Source organism: Nicotiana attenuata, unplaced genomic scaffold (assembly GCF_001879085.1).
Source record: "Nicotiana attenuata strain UT unplaced genomic scaffold, NIATTr2, whole genome shotgun sequence".
NCBI lineage: Eukaryota > Viridiplantae > Streptophyta > Magnoliopsida > Solanales > Solanaceae > Nicotiana > Nicotiana attenuata.
This window is the reverse complement of record NW_017671328.1, coordinates 239,071-256,152: the sequence shown is the minus strand read 5'-3', so window position 1 is coordinate 256,152 and position 17,082 is coordinate 239,071. Positions and strand designations below refer to the sequence as shown.

Sequence of the window (17,082 nt, the reverse complement as noted above, 5' to 3'; positions counted from 1 at the left end):
GTCCTAATGAGCTTGCTTTGCTCATCGTAACTGGTCCAAAGCTTCCATAGGTAACATCGAGGATGCTTTCCACATCAGCATAGAACCTGGAATTAGCAGCCTTGGTGGAAGTTGCACGATGATCTTGTTCTTGAGCTTGAGCTTGATTGCTTGAACTTAACCTTGATTTGTTCTTCGTTCATGAGCTTGAAGTTGATTGCTTGAAGCTTGAAACTTGTGGAGGAATTTGCAACGTTTGATCCACGAGCTCTTTCTTGCTTCTTGTTATAACTTCTGGTGTCTTTTCTGAGTTATGAAGACCCCTATTTATAGTTGTGGGAGGGAAGAGTTATGATAAGAATAAATTCTTTTCGACCAATCAAATTGACAAGGTCGTAGTTGATTGGCCAGAACATGTCACTTGCACACGTGGCGCAATTTCATTGGCATTTTAATGTGACTTGGCATGCTTTGTCATTTCGACACGTGGCGCGATCCTATTGGTTCTTCTGCTTGACTTGGCGTGCCATGTCATTTGGCACGTGGCACCAAATTGGGCATCTATGAAGATGACATCTTGGGCTTAATGAAGTAGGCTCATCACTTTAGCCCAATTAAATGGGCTAGCCCAATGGATTAAGAGTTATTTATTTAATCCATGTATATTGAACTTATATAATTAATTCAATTATATTAGCTCATAGTATTTATTTGGACCAATATATCTTGTTTTAAAATATAATCCAAATTATTTTATGGATTTAATTTTTATAAAATTTATATGCCTACACACACCAAACCAAATTAATGAAAAATCAAACATGTTGCTTCATTGAAGTCTGTCATGAAAGACGAATTAAGTTTAGTCAGCTCTTACAAAATCCTGATTTGGGTTGCTAACAATTTGTACCTTTTCAAATCCATTGAATCACCACAATGTCCTTTGCCTCTTTTTTTTTTCTTTCTTTCTCTTTATGTAATTATATGAAGATGGCTAAACCTTGGATACTCTGTACATTTGGTCAACAATATATATAATTATAACCTCTTTCATGTATAAACACGTTTAAAATATTGACACACTAATCAACTAAAATATTTAATAGCATTAATCATAATTATTATTTCTAAAAAAAAATTTGTCATTTGATTAGATTATCCATTATCTCTCTTCAAACCTTTTCTTAAGATTGTAGAACTTTGTTAGAAAATTTGATAGATCATTTATTTGAGAAGGATAGATTCAGAAAAATAACTAATGCATCTTATTTTTAAAGCAACACTTATTTTACCAAATTGATTTGACAAAATGATTCTTATTTCACGAGGAAATATATAAGTTAACTCACTCTTTTAAATGTCGAACACCCTTTCTAAAAGCCTAACATATGCTGACGGATCCCTTCCTGTATCCTGGGGTCCTCATTGAGGTTTTAAGCTATGTGGGTCAAAAGTCACGAAGGAAATTGAGAAATATATTGAGCTGAAGAATTGAATCAGACGAGCAAGAAATGGAGAAAGTTTTCTGTGTCTCTTATTCATTGTTTGTACATGTATATATATACAATTGAATGTTGAATAAAAATAAGGAAATAAAGAAAATACTATGTACACTTGTCCTATATCTATTTGTGCAAATATAACAGAAAATTCCTATCCTAACTAAATAATTCCCTCACGTGAGCTTCAGCTGAGGAGAAGCTTCCAGTAATTAAATAAACCAAGGGCCACGATTTGTTCCATCAGAGTTGATGTGTGGCCAAGATTACCTTCTCCAATATGTGATGTGTGGCTGAGATTGAATGAGAAGAAATCCGACAAAGGCATATACATACTTAGGATATATCGAAGTTTAGGTTAACTTCATCTTCTCCCTTCTTATTCTTCCTGGTTCAAAATTTATTCCGCCATTAATGTCCAAATTGATCTGGGGTTTCAACTTTCCAACATATATAGTAGGAGAGTTCAGTACTAGTATAAGTCTAAAAAAGGTAAAAATCTTCGTTTCCCGGTAATTGTTGATCCATAATCGATGTTTAGCGAGATTTTCACCGTGATATCCGATTGAGGGCGAGTATTACGACCCTCTATCCGCCCTGCATAACCGTTCACCGTATCTCTCAAGGTCTAGAACTTATACTCGGTCCCGGGTGCATCGTTTTACCGTGTCCGATGTCAGATATATTGTTCACCCTTCCCGGGTCTCGATACGATGGGTCTCTGGCCCCAATTACAATCTCGTGGATCCGTGCTCCCCCTTCGTTCTTTTATCGGGAAATTGGGATAGACATTGCCCCTAATTTTACCCGTACACAAATTGATTAACCAGATTGTGAATATAAAGAACCAGGGCAATTATACATTTACTCACTGCTATAGGGAAGCAAATGCTACTGCTGATTTGCTTGCCAACTGGGGAGTGTACACAAAAGCCTCTAATATCTTCATGGACGCTAATACTTTACCACGGAAAGTGAAAGCTTCTATGAAGATGGATAGAGATCAACTCATCACCTTCAGAATCAAAACTAGAAGGAAAATATTTGATGTTAGTTTTTGAAGTACATGGTATATACTAAATCAGCTTTTTGTCCCATACCCTAAATTTTTGTATAATCGGGGCATTTTTTTGTTGTAGTCGTAGAGATAGATGCCCCTTCCAAACTACTATCCAGGAAAGGGATAGAATATTTGTCCCAATTCTTCATGTATTCACTTATTATATTTTAATATACAAGTTGAGGTCATGCCTAAACATCTTGCTACAATGGTGACCTTTATTTATTTTTTTTAAAAAGAAGGATTATTGACCAATGTTGAAATAGTATTGATATTCGGTCAAAAATACATATATTTATCCATTGTTGCCTCATATTTTAGTACTTTTAATCGTCTTTTGAGTATTAATTATAATATTTTATGCTTATATTATATTTTAATTATGTAGGAATAAAGCGGTGTAAAGATGAAGAGATTTGGAGCAAAATTAAATAAAACGCGGAAGAAAAAGAAAGGAAATTAAACGAATAAAAAAAGAGGAGAAAATGGGGATACCCTTTGGTGTTTGTCCGTCCCCCCCAAGTGGAAGACAAAAAATATGAGATACAATTCAAAGCAAGCAATATTGTAAATCGCTACTGCCTCCGGCGCCAGAGCCAGCGCGTTCATGTGTTACGGAATTTTTCCTATTTTGTTCGGAATAAGGTTATTTCGGCCCTACACGGCCCCAACTCGCATAAAAGGGGTTCTAGACCTAATTTAGAAGAGAGCTAACATACTTTGAAGGACGCCACTTTGAGAAAAAAAAATACATGCACGGAACACTCGGAAGCAAGGATTCTCAGTTTTTCTTCATCTTCTCTTCCTTTGACTTTATAGTTTATTAGTTCTACAGTGTTGGGTGCTACATGGACGTTGTAGTTTGAAGCTTGAATTGTTCTTATTATTTTATTATATTAGTTTATTTATTCAATCTTGCACTTAATTATTTGATTGCTTGATCACCAATTGAATACTATCTACGAATGTAGGATTGAATTTGGGAGAGGGAATTCTAGATTGCATATAAGATTGAGTAGAGCGAGATCTTGAACCTGAACTACGAGGAACGGATTTGCTGTTAGGATAGGGATATACCTAATTGCCTTGCTTGGTTATTATACGAAAATTATTAATGTGTTCATATTAATCCTAATTCTATAGAAATATAGGCATTAGGTTAGTTTGAATATGCGAGTAGTACTTCGGGAGAATACTACGAGTAACATTAACCCTATCAATCAATAAACCAAATATCCAGGAAACTTTGGTTAAGTCTACACAATGTGGCCGAACCAATTGAAAATTATATTTTTTCAAATGAATGACTCTTCTTTTTAGGAAGACGATTCCAGGAACGTGATTTGAAAACAAAACATTTGCTATGTGACGTGAGGCTCCAACTTAAAACTTTGAAATTATATCAAATCATACTCGACAACTGAAGCATGGAGGAGAAAAGCAGAAAGGGTGAAACCTCTCTTTTTCATAAGAAAGCAACCCGCTGAAACAACTCAAGTTAGACGCAAGAATGTAATTCGAAAGAGGCTCGACCGGACCCAAGAACTGAAGAGAAGACAAGCCCCACTATGACACCTCGTGCAAGATTTAGTAAATGACCAAAAAGAAGTCAATAGCTTCTTGCTATCGATAGAAAGGCATTGCCCAATACATTTATTCCAGGATTTTCGTTTAAGAAAAAAATTTGACTAAAGAGGTTGATCCCTTTACCTTTTTAGTTTTCTTAATTAATAAATACTCTTAATGATAAACAAGAAAAAAGGATGTGAATTCAAAGCTCTTTGATTGTGGCAGTCGGCTGGCAGTGTATTAGATGAAGCAAAGGGGAACTTTCCTAGCAACAAAGAATTTAAAGGAGCTTCTTCAAGAAAGGGTCGTTGTAAACTCAACTAAGCTGATTGAGGATGTTACTGCCAACCAAATTCAAGCTGCGCTCAGAGCTTATTTGGTAAATACTATTATACCGTCTCTTTTAGAAGGCTAGCCACCATAGGATATGATATCTCAAATTAAGGAGGGTTTTTCTAGTTTTTGTGGACTTCTTTTAAAAAAAGGTCCTTACTGGACTAATATATTTTGGACTACGTACACTTTTCCATACTAATACTGCTCTATACTGACATTAAATCTAGTACTATAAATGATGGTGATTATGATAGAAGGTAGAAAATGCAGAGGGAAAAGGAAAAAGTTGACAATGATTAATATAGGTGATGGCAACTTTGCAGAATGTTATTCATGTCCTGTCACAGCGGTCATCCCACATGGGTGAAGTTATAACACTGAATACAATACTTTCAATAAAGAAACAAAAACACAGCAAGCTCCAACTCATGATACCATAAAAAGCCATTAGTTGGTCTGTCTTTTAGTAGGCCATTCCCCCTTATACTTGGCATAAATGGCATCAAGGCATCTCCACCACAATAAACGCCCTATTTAAACACTACTAATTCCTAATCACATTAAACAAAATTCCTACAAACACTAGACAATCCCCTAACTATTGTAATTTGTGTACCTTTCTTAAGAGAAGACATCTCATAATACCATCATAAAAAAGGGACAGCCCGGTACACAAAGCATCCCGCATTCATGTAGGGTTCGGGGAAGGGCCATAATGTAGGCAGTCTCCTGATGCAAGCATCAATGGATGATTCCAACCAGAACCAGTGACCTATACCTATAAGTCACACGAGACAACTTGATCGTTACTCTAAGACTTCCTTTCTCATAATACCATCATACTATTCCATAAATAAAAGTCCATTTATCTTCCTATTTGATAGTATAATCAATTACTATAAAGAAGGTGACAACAAATATGAAGCAATTGTCAACGTCTTGATAGAACCATCATGTGTCTAACTAAAATTTTCCCAATGGAGTAAACAATAAACCCCAAAAAAAGATAAAAAGAAAAGGGAGAAAACCCCACTAGACAAAGACTTTTATGAGGTGTACTGAGATTTACAGGGGTAGGGGACCATGAATTGATTGCCAAGTGCCATACTTTGTTGTATATGTGTCTAGTTCTTTCCATCATTCAGTTTCTGCTTCATCTTACATATCAATTGATTGGTTCTGTTCAATTTCTCATATTTATGAAGCCTAAGCTAGCCCCACTTAGTTCTACCTTTCCTACATTCAGCTAGAACAACCTTTTTCTACCTTCCTACATTCATCTAGCTGTCCTTTGGCAAGTTTACATTCCTATGCAACTTCTCCTTTGTGTGCTAAACTACACTTATGACTTAGGCTCTATGGGGCTATAACTCTATAACTATTGACTCTGATCAACCCTTTGTTACCACAAATATGAATCACACTCTAAAGGATAGCAAAGAATTCTCATTCAGCTTCTTTCTCTTTTCATTTAACAAGAGAGCAACTTGGTTTCACAAAAAGTAATCTAATCAAGAACCCCCCCCCCCCCCCCAAAACCCCCAACACACACAAAAAAAAGGACTTGAATGGCTGCCAAACCCTTCAATGTTAGGAAATTAGGTAGGTGAAGTTTTCAAAACTTATATATCTATAAAGGTTAGTCTTGCAATCTAATGATCTATACCATAAAAGCTAAGACAGCTAATATAGGTGATGGGAGTCACTAAAAGGAAGTTTAAAGCTGAAGGTAGCATTCAGATTACCACTCTCAAACCCACCTTAATTACTCCAACTGTTCATAGAAAATGACTTAACTTTTAATATGCTCCCAAAAATCCTAGCAGTGATAGGGATGTTAAAAAGACCATGTAAGTATTTCTTTCAATTCCTTTTGAGGGTTTGAGAAGTTGGTTGAAACATGAACTGTTTTTATCAGAAAGTGGTAAAGCAATTACCAAATAAAACAAAGATCTCTTTCACCTAAATGAAAAATTGACCCTTTTTCTGTAAACAGGGAAAACAATCTCATTTTTTTCCCTGCCATTCACAATTTAAAATTGGAAAGGCAACAATATCAACCCAAATCAATGTAAACAGCAATCAAGTTATCTAGGAACTCAATCACATTCAAGAATGCCTTATTACTAAGAGCAAATAGTTCTACAATACTTGAAAATAGTTAATAGAACATTACCAATTCTAGCTTGAAAGTCTTTAATTCATGAAATAAAAGCAAACAGCAGCAACATGAAAAGTCTAAACACATATCACTCCTAGAGTAGCAGTTGAGCTTGAAAAGCTCTATTACACAACAACGGAAAGCAAGAACATTTTAATAACTAATAATATTAGACCGAATCGAAGAACCACCTGAAAATATGATCAGGGTTCATTTCGACACGGTGCATTTGCCATTGAATCAGACTCGATAATGAACTCTCTCAGCTCCAGGCTCTCTTACAGCATGACTTCTGTATGTTTCCAATTTCATTCAAGTAAAGAAAATCCTGCAAATTGAGCTCAATGCAACAGTGAACAACATTTCAAGAATGAAATGGAATCACAAACAAGATTTAAGAGTTGACCAACTGTTGAAATGATTACCTGTCAGCGGATAAAGAGAGAATTTTGCTGGAGCCAAACTCAATGGCGAGAATCAGAGGAAGCAGAGGATGGCTTATCGGATATACCATCGTGCTCCTCTTCTTCACCTTGGATTCGAGCAGGAATACGAAACCCAGAGAATCCGCCTATTTCAGAGGCAAATCCATAACCAGGAGGAATTGTGGATGGATGATGATACATGGGTAATACTGCTTGATCAGCTGAGGCAATTGCAATGGCGGATGATGTTGGGTCAATCCATGCTCGAACCGAAGGTGTGTTACTGGACTGAAGGGGTCCCCTCTGTGTATAAAACTGATTTTGGCCGCCAAATAGCTGCTGCAGCAGCGGCGGCTGCCCTGGTTGTGAATTGAACAAGTACCCACCACCTTGGGCAGTAGTGTCTCTATTATCATTCCAAGAAGCAAGTCTTTGCACCCTCCCAACTGGTTGCTGCTGCTGATGCATAGACGACCAGCAGCCTGAGCTGTCAAACCCAAGTGGGGTAAAGTGGCCTACTTGTGCTTGAAGCTCTTCCCTATGATTGTTGGTTTGGTGTTGGTGTTGGTGCTGGTGTTGAGCTTGCTGGTTTTGGTGGTGCAGCAAAATAGGATCTTGAAATTGTAAAGAGAGCCTCAAATCTTGGTTCTGGCTACTGGTTCTTGACAACATATTGTTAGTCTCTTGGTGGAAGCTCTGAAACTGCATAGCTGAAGAATTTGCTGCTGTTGAAGAACCCATTGGGAAAAAGGACTTAATAGTATCAGCAATAGCATCAGATTCTAAAGATGGAGGCAGAAAGCTACCACTAGTATTGGTTTCATTCCGCAGAGTTGCCATTGCCCTTTTATTAGAAGGGCCAGCAGCATTATCAAACAAATTAGTAGTAGCATTTTCTTGGTGGAATGTAAAGTTCTCATCTTGAGATTGGTCTTGTTCAAGATTACTAGTGTTTGCAGCAGATGCAGATACAGAAACAGAACCAAGTGTGGGTTTCCAGGCGGGTAACTCAGCTAGTTCATCAATGGCGGGTTTAGCCTTTTTGATGAGCCAATCCACAGCTTTACTAGGATAGTCTATCTTCAAATCAGAACGGGGTAATGTGTAGTTATAGCTCCCTCAGACCTCTTGTACCTCTTATTCGGAAGACGAATAAATGTACTTGCTCTCCGTTTCACTTTACGTGATTCTATTTCCTTTTTGGTCCGTTCTAAAAAGAATGACCTTGCTCTCCGTTTCACTTTATGTGATCCTATTTACTTTTTGGTCCGTTCTAAAAAGAATGACCCATTTCTAAATTAGGAAAGAATTTAGCTTAAACTTACAATTCTATCCTTAATGAAAAGTGGATCCCTTCTTGACTTATTTAGGACCACAAATTTTAAATTTTTTATTTTTTTCCTTAAACTTCGCGCACAATCAAATAAGTTCATATAAATTGGAACGGATGGAATAGCTGGTTGCAAAAAAAATTAAATAAATACAACAAAAAGTCCTAACTTTTAAAGTTTTTTTCTTTCTTAAACTTGGGATGCTTTTATCATATAGCAGGTGTCTTTTGAAGAAAGTGGAAAGCAATTTGGGGCTATGAGAGGATGAAAGTTTAGAACTGTTTGTGAGATTTGATGCATTCTCCTCTAATTTTTTTCCCTGAATAGTATTCTGTTGTTTATGCAATGGGGGGTTTTTGTTGTTTAATTTTGAGTATTGGAGCATGAGTCATTCTTGCAATTTATACATGTGTCATATACGTGTAAGGAAAAGAAGTAGTATCTGATTTTGGGGCAACTTCTATTTCTATTTGGCATTTGCTCACAAACCTTAACCGTTCCCTAGTGTGTTGAGGAAAGCAGCATTTATTTTCTTTTTATTATTAAAGAAAAACTTTCATTCCTGAAATTATAACTCATCATCAACACGTATAAATTTGACGTGTAAGGGCAAAACAGAATTATGCGGGTTGAGCATATCGAGTCATTTATCATCTCATATTTATAGTGTGAGGTTATATGATTTATAAAGATCTCTAACTACACTTATTACGTTATAATGAATTGAAAGCTTAAATTTCTTTTACACACTTTTGTAAAAAAGAATGGTACATTTTAATTTCGGTATAAATTCAACGTTGATGTGTCAACCTAAAGTAGGATTTGTACATTCAAAAATGACATAAAAAGCAATAGTTTTATAGTTACATCTACACAAAAAGATGTGTATGGAAAACGACAGCAATATTCTTTTTATAAAGTAAGGAGGCTCTCATTTAAAAAGCATGACTCATGCAAAAAACTACATGAAAGATGTGAGAGTGTCAACCCATTTACAAAGCTAGTCTATAAATAGTGTAGTGCAATATAAAATGATACGACGGAACTATAGCTGATACAGTAATATAATTCGATTAAAAGGTCGTGATTAGGAGTGGCAAACGGGCGGGTCGGATCGTATATGGTTCGGGTTGAAAACGGGTAATAAAAACGGATCAATTATCCGACCCGACCCATATTTAATACGGATAAAAAACGGGTTAACGGCGGATAATGTGGGTTATCCATATTATTCATGACTTCTTGTATATGATCACTTTTGGAAGAATTCTTAGTTTCCCTAATTTGAGGAACCCCAATTTGAGGCTTTACAAATGTAAAAGTTAGATCCATTGGTTACTCATTGGTTATCCATTTTCTAAATGGATAATATGGTTCTTATCCATATTTGACCCATTTTTAAAAAGTCCAATTACTCTCTTCTTATTCTCCAGCTAATATTTCTGTCTATCACTTTATTCTGATAACTTCAACAATACATTCTTTCACTTTTAGCTCCCCTTGCTTTATCTCACTGGCTCTTTAGGTCACCTAGCATTCTCTCTTTACTAGGAACGGGAGCCATGCAAAGGTAAGTATTTATCCCTTCTAGGATTCCTGTGTCAATCTTCTAAATTTTTCCAGACATTCTAGTATTCATATCTAAATGTACTATTCTATATCGCACCATCGGGGTGTCTCATAAGGAGAATTATTACCACCTTTGAAATATATATTTATCCTTTGGAAATGTTAGCTTATGATAATAATCCATCTGCCATTTTGGGTTATTCTAGACCCAATTGGATCTTGCTATCCCCTTCTTCTCGTAAACTATATCTGTCAACTCCCATAGGACATACTGAGATGGGCGTGACCAACTGTACTTACCTCTGTTAGTGTTGAAGGTAACTCAGAATATATAATATTTCTCTGCCTGAATTGTAAAAACTCAAAACCTTCACTAACTGGTACCTCGTAACCTTCGCCACCTTGCTCCTTTTACTTGTTGAAACTTGTATCTAACTTCTGACTCTCTTGTTGATTTTTAAACCATATGGGTGGAAAGATATTCATGCCTTAGGCCTCCTTATCAAGAAACTTACGCGTCTTAGTACACACATAATCTACTGAATACCTTACATTTACTCATCATAAGCATGATGCAAAATCAAGTTCCATTGACTCAACTCTTCCACAGCAACATTTAATCTCTTACCAACTATCTGTTTGGATGAGGTATCATTATGTTACGAATAAAATAGAATTTAGAAGTTTGAATTCTTACAATTGAGCTCTACCACACGATCTAGAGTAAGAATAAAGAGTGACACTCCTAAATGCCCTGCAACCTCCTACTTATAAGTGTGGTGCACTACACACCCACAAACAAGACTCTACTAGACATAGCTTGTAGACTCCCTAGGACAGAACTACTCTGATACCACTTTTGTCACGACCCAAACCGAAACGACGCGACGGGTACCTGGTGCCTTACTCAACCGAGTACCGATGTAACATATCTTTCTTATCATACTATCATGAGTAAATGAGCCAGAAAACCCGTCATGAGATAACAAGAATAAAGCATAAGGGAATACTCAGCATATGACGATTCCAACATGATATACAAACTTATACATGTGACATACGGGTCTATAAGGCCGACATGACCATTTGTAAACTCAAAACATAGACCGACAAGGCCAAACAAGTATCCATACACCTGACATCTGTCTACAAGCCTCTAAGAGTACATAAAATCATAAAGGTCGGGACACGGGCCCCGCCATACCAATCAATACATATCTAAAGCATACTGACCAAATAGGCAACTCCGGAGCATGTGGAGTGCACCAACACCTCCGCTGAGCTGATAGCCTACTAGGAAGACTGTCAACCTATCAATCGGGACCTGCGGGCCTGAAACACAGCGTCCCCAAGCAAAAGGGACGTCAGTACAAATAAAGTACCGAGTATGTAAGGCAGGAAAGCATAAACAAGAACAGTAATGTAAAGAGAGATAGAGGAGATACAACCTGTAACATCTGAGTGCCTTTGGGGGCTACTGACATGAAATGCATAATATATATATATATATATATATATATATATATATATATATACACACACATACATACATAAACTCTTAAAAATATACGCCTCTGTGGGCATCATCATCATATCATACCAGGCCTCAAAGAGGACTCGGTAAAAACATACCCGGCCATCATAAGGCTCGGTTGAATCGTACCCGGCCACGTGGAGCTCGGTTAACCCAACTGATCAGTGGTTGAACAATAGGTGCCTTACCCGGCCGACTATAGCGCGGCTTGGTAGAGTAAAATAGATACTATATATAATGCATGCTAGAATCATAGAATCACCTTCTAAACCTTTTGGAGTGACTTAAGAACATTATGGACATCCGTACCCTCAATATGAACCTTAGTAGGATTCGAGGATCATACACACTTGCTTAGAATAATTTTATAAGGAAATAACAACATGGACAACCTTAGTTGCTAGGAGTAGATCCGTTATGAAGTAGCATATTCATTTCACTTTACATCATGCCAAAAGAAAGAAGGAAGTGCCTTAACATACCTTAAACCCGTTGAGTCCTTAATCCCTTCCAAGAAACTCTTCAAACAAGTTAACTCAATCTATCATAGTATAAGGAGATTCAAAATCAGTGCTGAGCAAAGGCTATGTTTGTAACTTAAGCTAGTAGCTCATTTACGTAAATTCGGGCAGCATCTCCCGTGTAACAAGGGCCTCCTCCAATACCATGTACCAACAACAACAACCAGAGAAATCCATCAACATATAAATATCAATAACAAGACACTATATAACAACAACAAGTCACACTACTTCACGACGAGTGGCAAGCTCTGATTGGAATCCGTATAACCCATATCACCCTTTATAGACTTCTTACATTAACATAACAGCATCATTAAAATGATAATGAATTAGTTCATCAATGATTCCACCCTTATACCATATATTTATAACAAAGGAAACAATCCACAACTCCAACTATCTTCAATTAGAAACTTTATTCACTAATTCATGTCTAGTCTAACCATTTAACTTAATCAACATCAAGATAACCTTAAGAACCTGCAATAACACAATACACGTACCTCCTACAGTAGCTTCAAGTCGAAATCCAAGTTATATTTAGCTTACAACAGCCCTCAGTGGTGATACAACACCATAGAAGTGACTTAAGCTAATCCAAGTATTATCTTGTAGTTTATCATCCTAACAACTTAACCAACATACAAGCAAGCTTAAGCACAATTAGTAGGCTGTTAAACTCACCTTATACAGTAGCAACAACTTGAAATTTCAGCACAAAACAGCCCACAACTATCCTCAATGACAACACAACCTCAAAGAGGTGTTATTCTTCACTTTTGATGTTGAAATATGGTGTAATCCATTTGCAAGACTTGAAATAACCTAGGGTTGATATAAAAATCATGGGAGAGTATTTTACAGAACATAAACCACTTAAAACAACCTCTCACACAAGCTGGAACCACCCAAAAATCAGCAACAACAAGAAGAACAAGAAACTTACTAGCGCCACGGGATTCCCGATACTTGATTTGTGTAGTTTGCTTTCCTATAGCTGTCCATATGCATGTTACCTTCCTTTGATTATTTTAACTTATTTTACTACCCTAAAATTATGCTTCCGATTGTTATTTCATTTTTCTTACTGATTCTATCTATATGTTCTTGCTCATTTACCTTAGCTCTGTTAATTAAAGTGTTAATTGATTTACTTGCCTAAATAAGGGTTTGAATTTAGTACCTGTATTTCCTTATTAAGTTCTTACTTGTTCTTACCTTACTTGTGTACCCGTACTACTGGCTGATTTTGTGTTCTGACTCCTAGTTGATTGTAGAATTAGTTCTTACTTTATTTGACCTCATTCTTAGATACTAATTGATTCCATATAATGCTTTCCCTAAATTAAGTGGTACTAGCCTGATTTTATATTGTTATGTCGTGTTAATTGATTGAAGCCGACTCTGATTGATTGTGATGTTATTCTCATGCCTTATTTGTGTAGGACTAATGCATTACCTTATTTGTCTCCTCATTGAGCATTATTTAAGCCCTTCCCGTTTCCCCTTTAAAAAACACTCGAACTCTCCTATTCTCACTACAAAAACTTAAGCTCTCTCTCTTTCTCCTGTTCTGATTTCTATGCTAAGTGGCTATTATTTGGCCGGCTGAAAGCCAAGGCCAAATTTTTCTGAAACCTAGCTATTACTGCATCTTTACTTTCTTTCTTCTCAACTGGTATGCCCTAACCTTTGCAATGCCTTTCTCTATGCATTGTTTGATTAACCTGTTTAAATTCCCAGCATGATCCTATTTGCTATGTGACTACCTGATTCCACCTAGTGATGATGTTAAGCTAAGCTACCTTCAAAAATATGAAACTCTTCCTAATTCAGTTCATGTTCTAAACTTTGCTAGAAATATGTGATCAATGTATGTCTACTTCATGTGTCCTGTTTGTTTACTAATTGTTTCTGTGCTTAAGCCATAATTGTTTAATATTAGCATCTAGCCTAATCAAAATGCAAACTTGTTCGAACTATATGCTGAACATGAATTTTGTTTGTTCCTTGGTGCAATCCTGTTGTTACTCTGTATGTACTGATTTCTAAACATGTTCCCCCTTACCCTCTATGTACTGGTTTTCAAACTTCTACTCTTAGTTATTTAGGTTCTCACCACCCCCAGTGTGAGCACTACCTAGGGTCCCTGAGACTCCTTTGAACTCTGACACATTGGGGCTGGTTTTCCAATCTTTAATGAATTTTGTGTTGAATGTGTGATTCTAGTGTGAGCATTGCCCGGGGTCCCTGAGGCTCTTTGGAAACTTTGACACATTGGAAGCCTGGTTTAAGGTGTTGTGAATGGATCACTGCTATTATTTCAGAGCTGTTGTGTTTGAAGGCCTGGTTCCCAGGTTTATATTAGGCCTATGAATGCTCCCTATAGTGTAATGGATATTGTTATGTAATATATTCATTATGGGCAATAATCATGTAATAATTTCTGTAATAAACCGATCTGGGATTTATTAGTAAGAGCTGGATGGGGGTTCTATATCTTTGTTTAAAACTCGGGTAGAAATCCTACCTATAGGATTATTGTGTTGATTATGTGAATGTTACTACTCGTTTAGAGATCCAACCTATAGGATGTTTCCTGACATGTTTGTGACTCTGCATTTTCACATTTTTTGGCATACTAGAGACACTGCCTATAGGTATTTTTCTAATTCTTCATTAGAAATCCATGTTCATAGGATCCACATATATTTCCAATCTCAACGTGCATTAGTGATCATGTATACAGGATCTTATTTGCATGAACTAATAAACTTTCCTGGCAATGTGCTTAAAATTCTGCCCTCATGTGATTAATAGATTTCATGCCAATAGGAAATAAAACCAGCTTCAACTTAGATATCATGCCTATAGGAATAAAAGGAATCAGTTTCAAACCTAGAAATCATGTCTATAGGATTTAAACTAATAGATATCATGCATGTAGGGTGAAATCAGTTTATAAACTTAGAGATCACGTTTATAGGAGTTTAAATCAAGTCAACACTTAGAAATCATGTCTATAGGAGTTAAATTAATTCTGCAACTTAGAAAGCATGCCTATAGGATCTAAAGGGATAAAACCTGTCCTTACGAGTTTAGATCAGTAATTAGGTCTATAACTAACAGTTGTAGATACCATGCCTATAGGGATTCTGTTCATCACTTAGACAAATTTGAAGAGTTATTAATGATTCTGGGGTCTAAAACTGTGATGTCTTACTGCCTGAAAGTGCCCAGATTCAAAGCTTAATAAAATCAGTAGGCAAATTGATAGGTCCCGGTGCCCGCCTTAATAAAAATATTGTCTTGCATTCTGTTTCTGCTCATCTAGATATCCTACCTATAGGATCCTAAATTAACAAAATCCGTTGATTTAATTGTGTGCATTTATTGTCTACTTGTGGAGGTTAATATGAGCCCTTGTCTGCTCCTTACATGATAGTCCTATTTGAATTTTGTTTTTCGCTTAGCTTTTCTCATTTTTAAGAAACATAGGTCAGTCTAGAATCACCCTACATAGAGGTCCTAAATACCTCCAGGACCATAGGTAAGGGACGAGTAGTGCACGCATAAGGCACGAGTTAGAAGCTATTAGAACGCTTAGGTAACAACTGAAAGATAGTAATTGGATAGTAAAGGAAATGATAGTCCATGCGCTAATGCTATGAGTAAAACCCCGACTTGAGGGAGTTGCAAAGCATTGCATGGAATGATCCTATAGGCTAAAAAACTTAGGACCACCCTATATACTCCTGTGTAAAAATAAGTTGAATATTCTATCTATCTAATTTGTTTTTCTCCCCTTTTAATACTAATTTGCTTAATTTAAGTTCGGTCGGGACCCACCGTTGTGGACCCCGAGGGGTGCCTAACACCTTCCCCTCAAGGTAATTTCGAGCCCTTACCCGATCTCTGGTAATGTAAACTAGTTTTATGAGTTAACTACTCTAGGTGCCCTAACGCACCTTAATCCGTTAGGTGGCGACTCTTCAAATCCCTTACCCCATCCCAAAAGGAAAGGAGTTGTCCCAGAAATGTCGAAACCTGATTTCGCGAGAAAAAGGGGGCGCGACACACCCAACCATAAATAAGCCCTAAATCAAACACCCATTAGGTACCCACACTAGGGTTAGTTCACAACCCTAGCTAGAAATTTAGCTACTCATAGTGGGTGATGAAGAAATAAAGAAGAAGAGATGATTAAACTCATATTGAAAGATAAATAGATGAAAATCCAAAGTAAAATAACAAGATATGATAAAGTTTCCCTAAAGAGTAAAGAAAAACGGCTACAAACTTTCAGATATTCAAAACTTAACCTAATTTCGTCAAAAAAGACTATTTATACACAGTTGGAATTTTCAGACAAAATTGCCCTTCGGAGGTTCTACGGCAGCACAATTCCATGTGCGGTCCGCAGTTCTTCTTCATTCTTGGCAGGAGCTTGTTCTGCGGACGCATAATTCTGGGATGCAGTCACATCTGGAGTATTCTGCGGTCCGCACATTTCCTGGTGTGGCCGCACAAGCCCTTTCTGTTGACTGCACAAATCTGAGTGCGGCCGCTGGCTGACTTTTGCGGCCGCTGGCTGACTTTTGCGGCCGCATATCTTGATGCATGAACTGGGACTTCTCTGAACTTAAAATGTAGCATAGCTTTTGTGGCCGCACAATAATTGTGTGGTCCGCACATTGCTCTTGGGCTCTGTTGGATTTCCTTTGCATTCTGCGGCCGCAGAAGGAATTTTGCGGTCCGCACATTAGCCCTTTTTTCCTGCTTTTTGTCCTTAAGTCCATATTACTCCTTTTTGAGTTGGATTCCATATTTTTGGCTCATTTCTCAATACTCCTGCATTTAAGCATATTTCATCAATTATCGAGAATACCTTTCAATATTTTTGCACTAAAATGAAAGTCAAAAGATGCAAATAAGTAGTCAAAATCCCCACTTATCAACATTCGTTTGAGATTGTTTACGGCAATTGGGATAATTCATTTGCCGCTCTATCGAGGTACATGGCTTCTTTACAACACTTTAACCCTAGGACTGTTGTTGAATGGAAGTTTGATCGGAGTCCTAACATACCAGAATA

At 36.9% G+C, this 17,082-nt stretch overlaps 1 protein-coding gene across 1 annotated transcript; it reads right to left on the bottom strand.

Annotated features, from left to right (window-relative positions):
- Positions 1–6,546: 6,546 nt before the first annotated feature.
- LOC109207592 (transcription factor TCP4-like) lies at positions 6,547–16,786 on the bottom strand. Its single transcript, XM_019370530.1, has 3 exons — positions 16,448–16,786; positions 7,030–8,109; positions 6,547–6,932 (listed from the first exon to the last, which is right to left on the bottom strand). The coding sequence occupies exons 1-2, from the start codon at positions 16,784–16,786 to the stop codon at positions 7,069–7,071; spliced, it is 1,380 nt and encodes a 459-aa protein (XP_019226075.1). The 3' UTR covers positions 6,547–6,932; positions 7,030–7,068.
- Between the last annotated feature and the right edge of the window lie 296 nt (positions 16,787–17,082).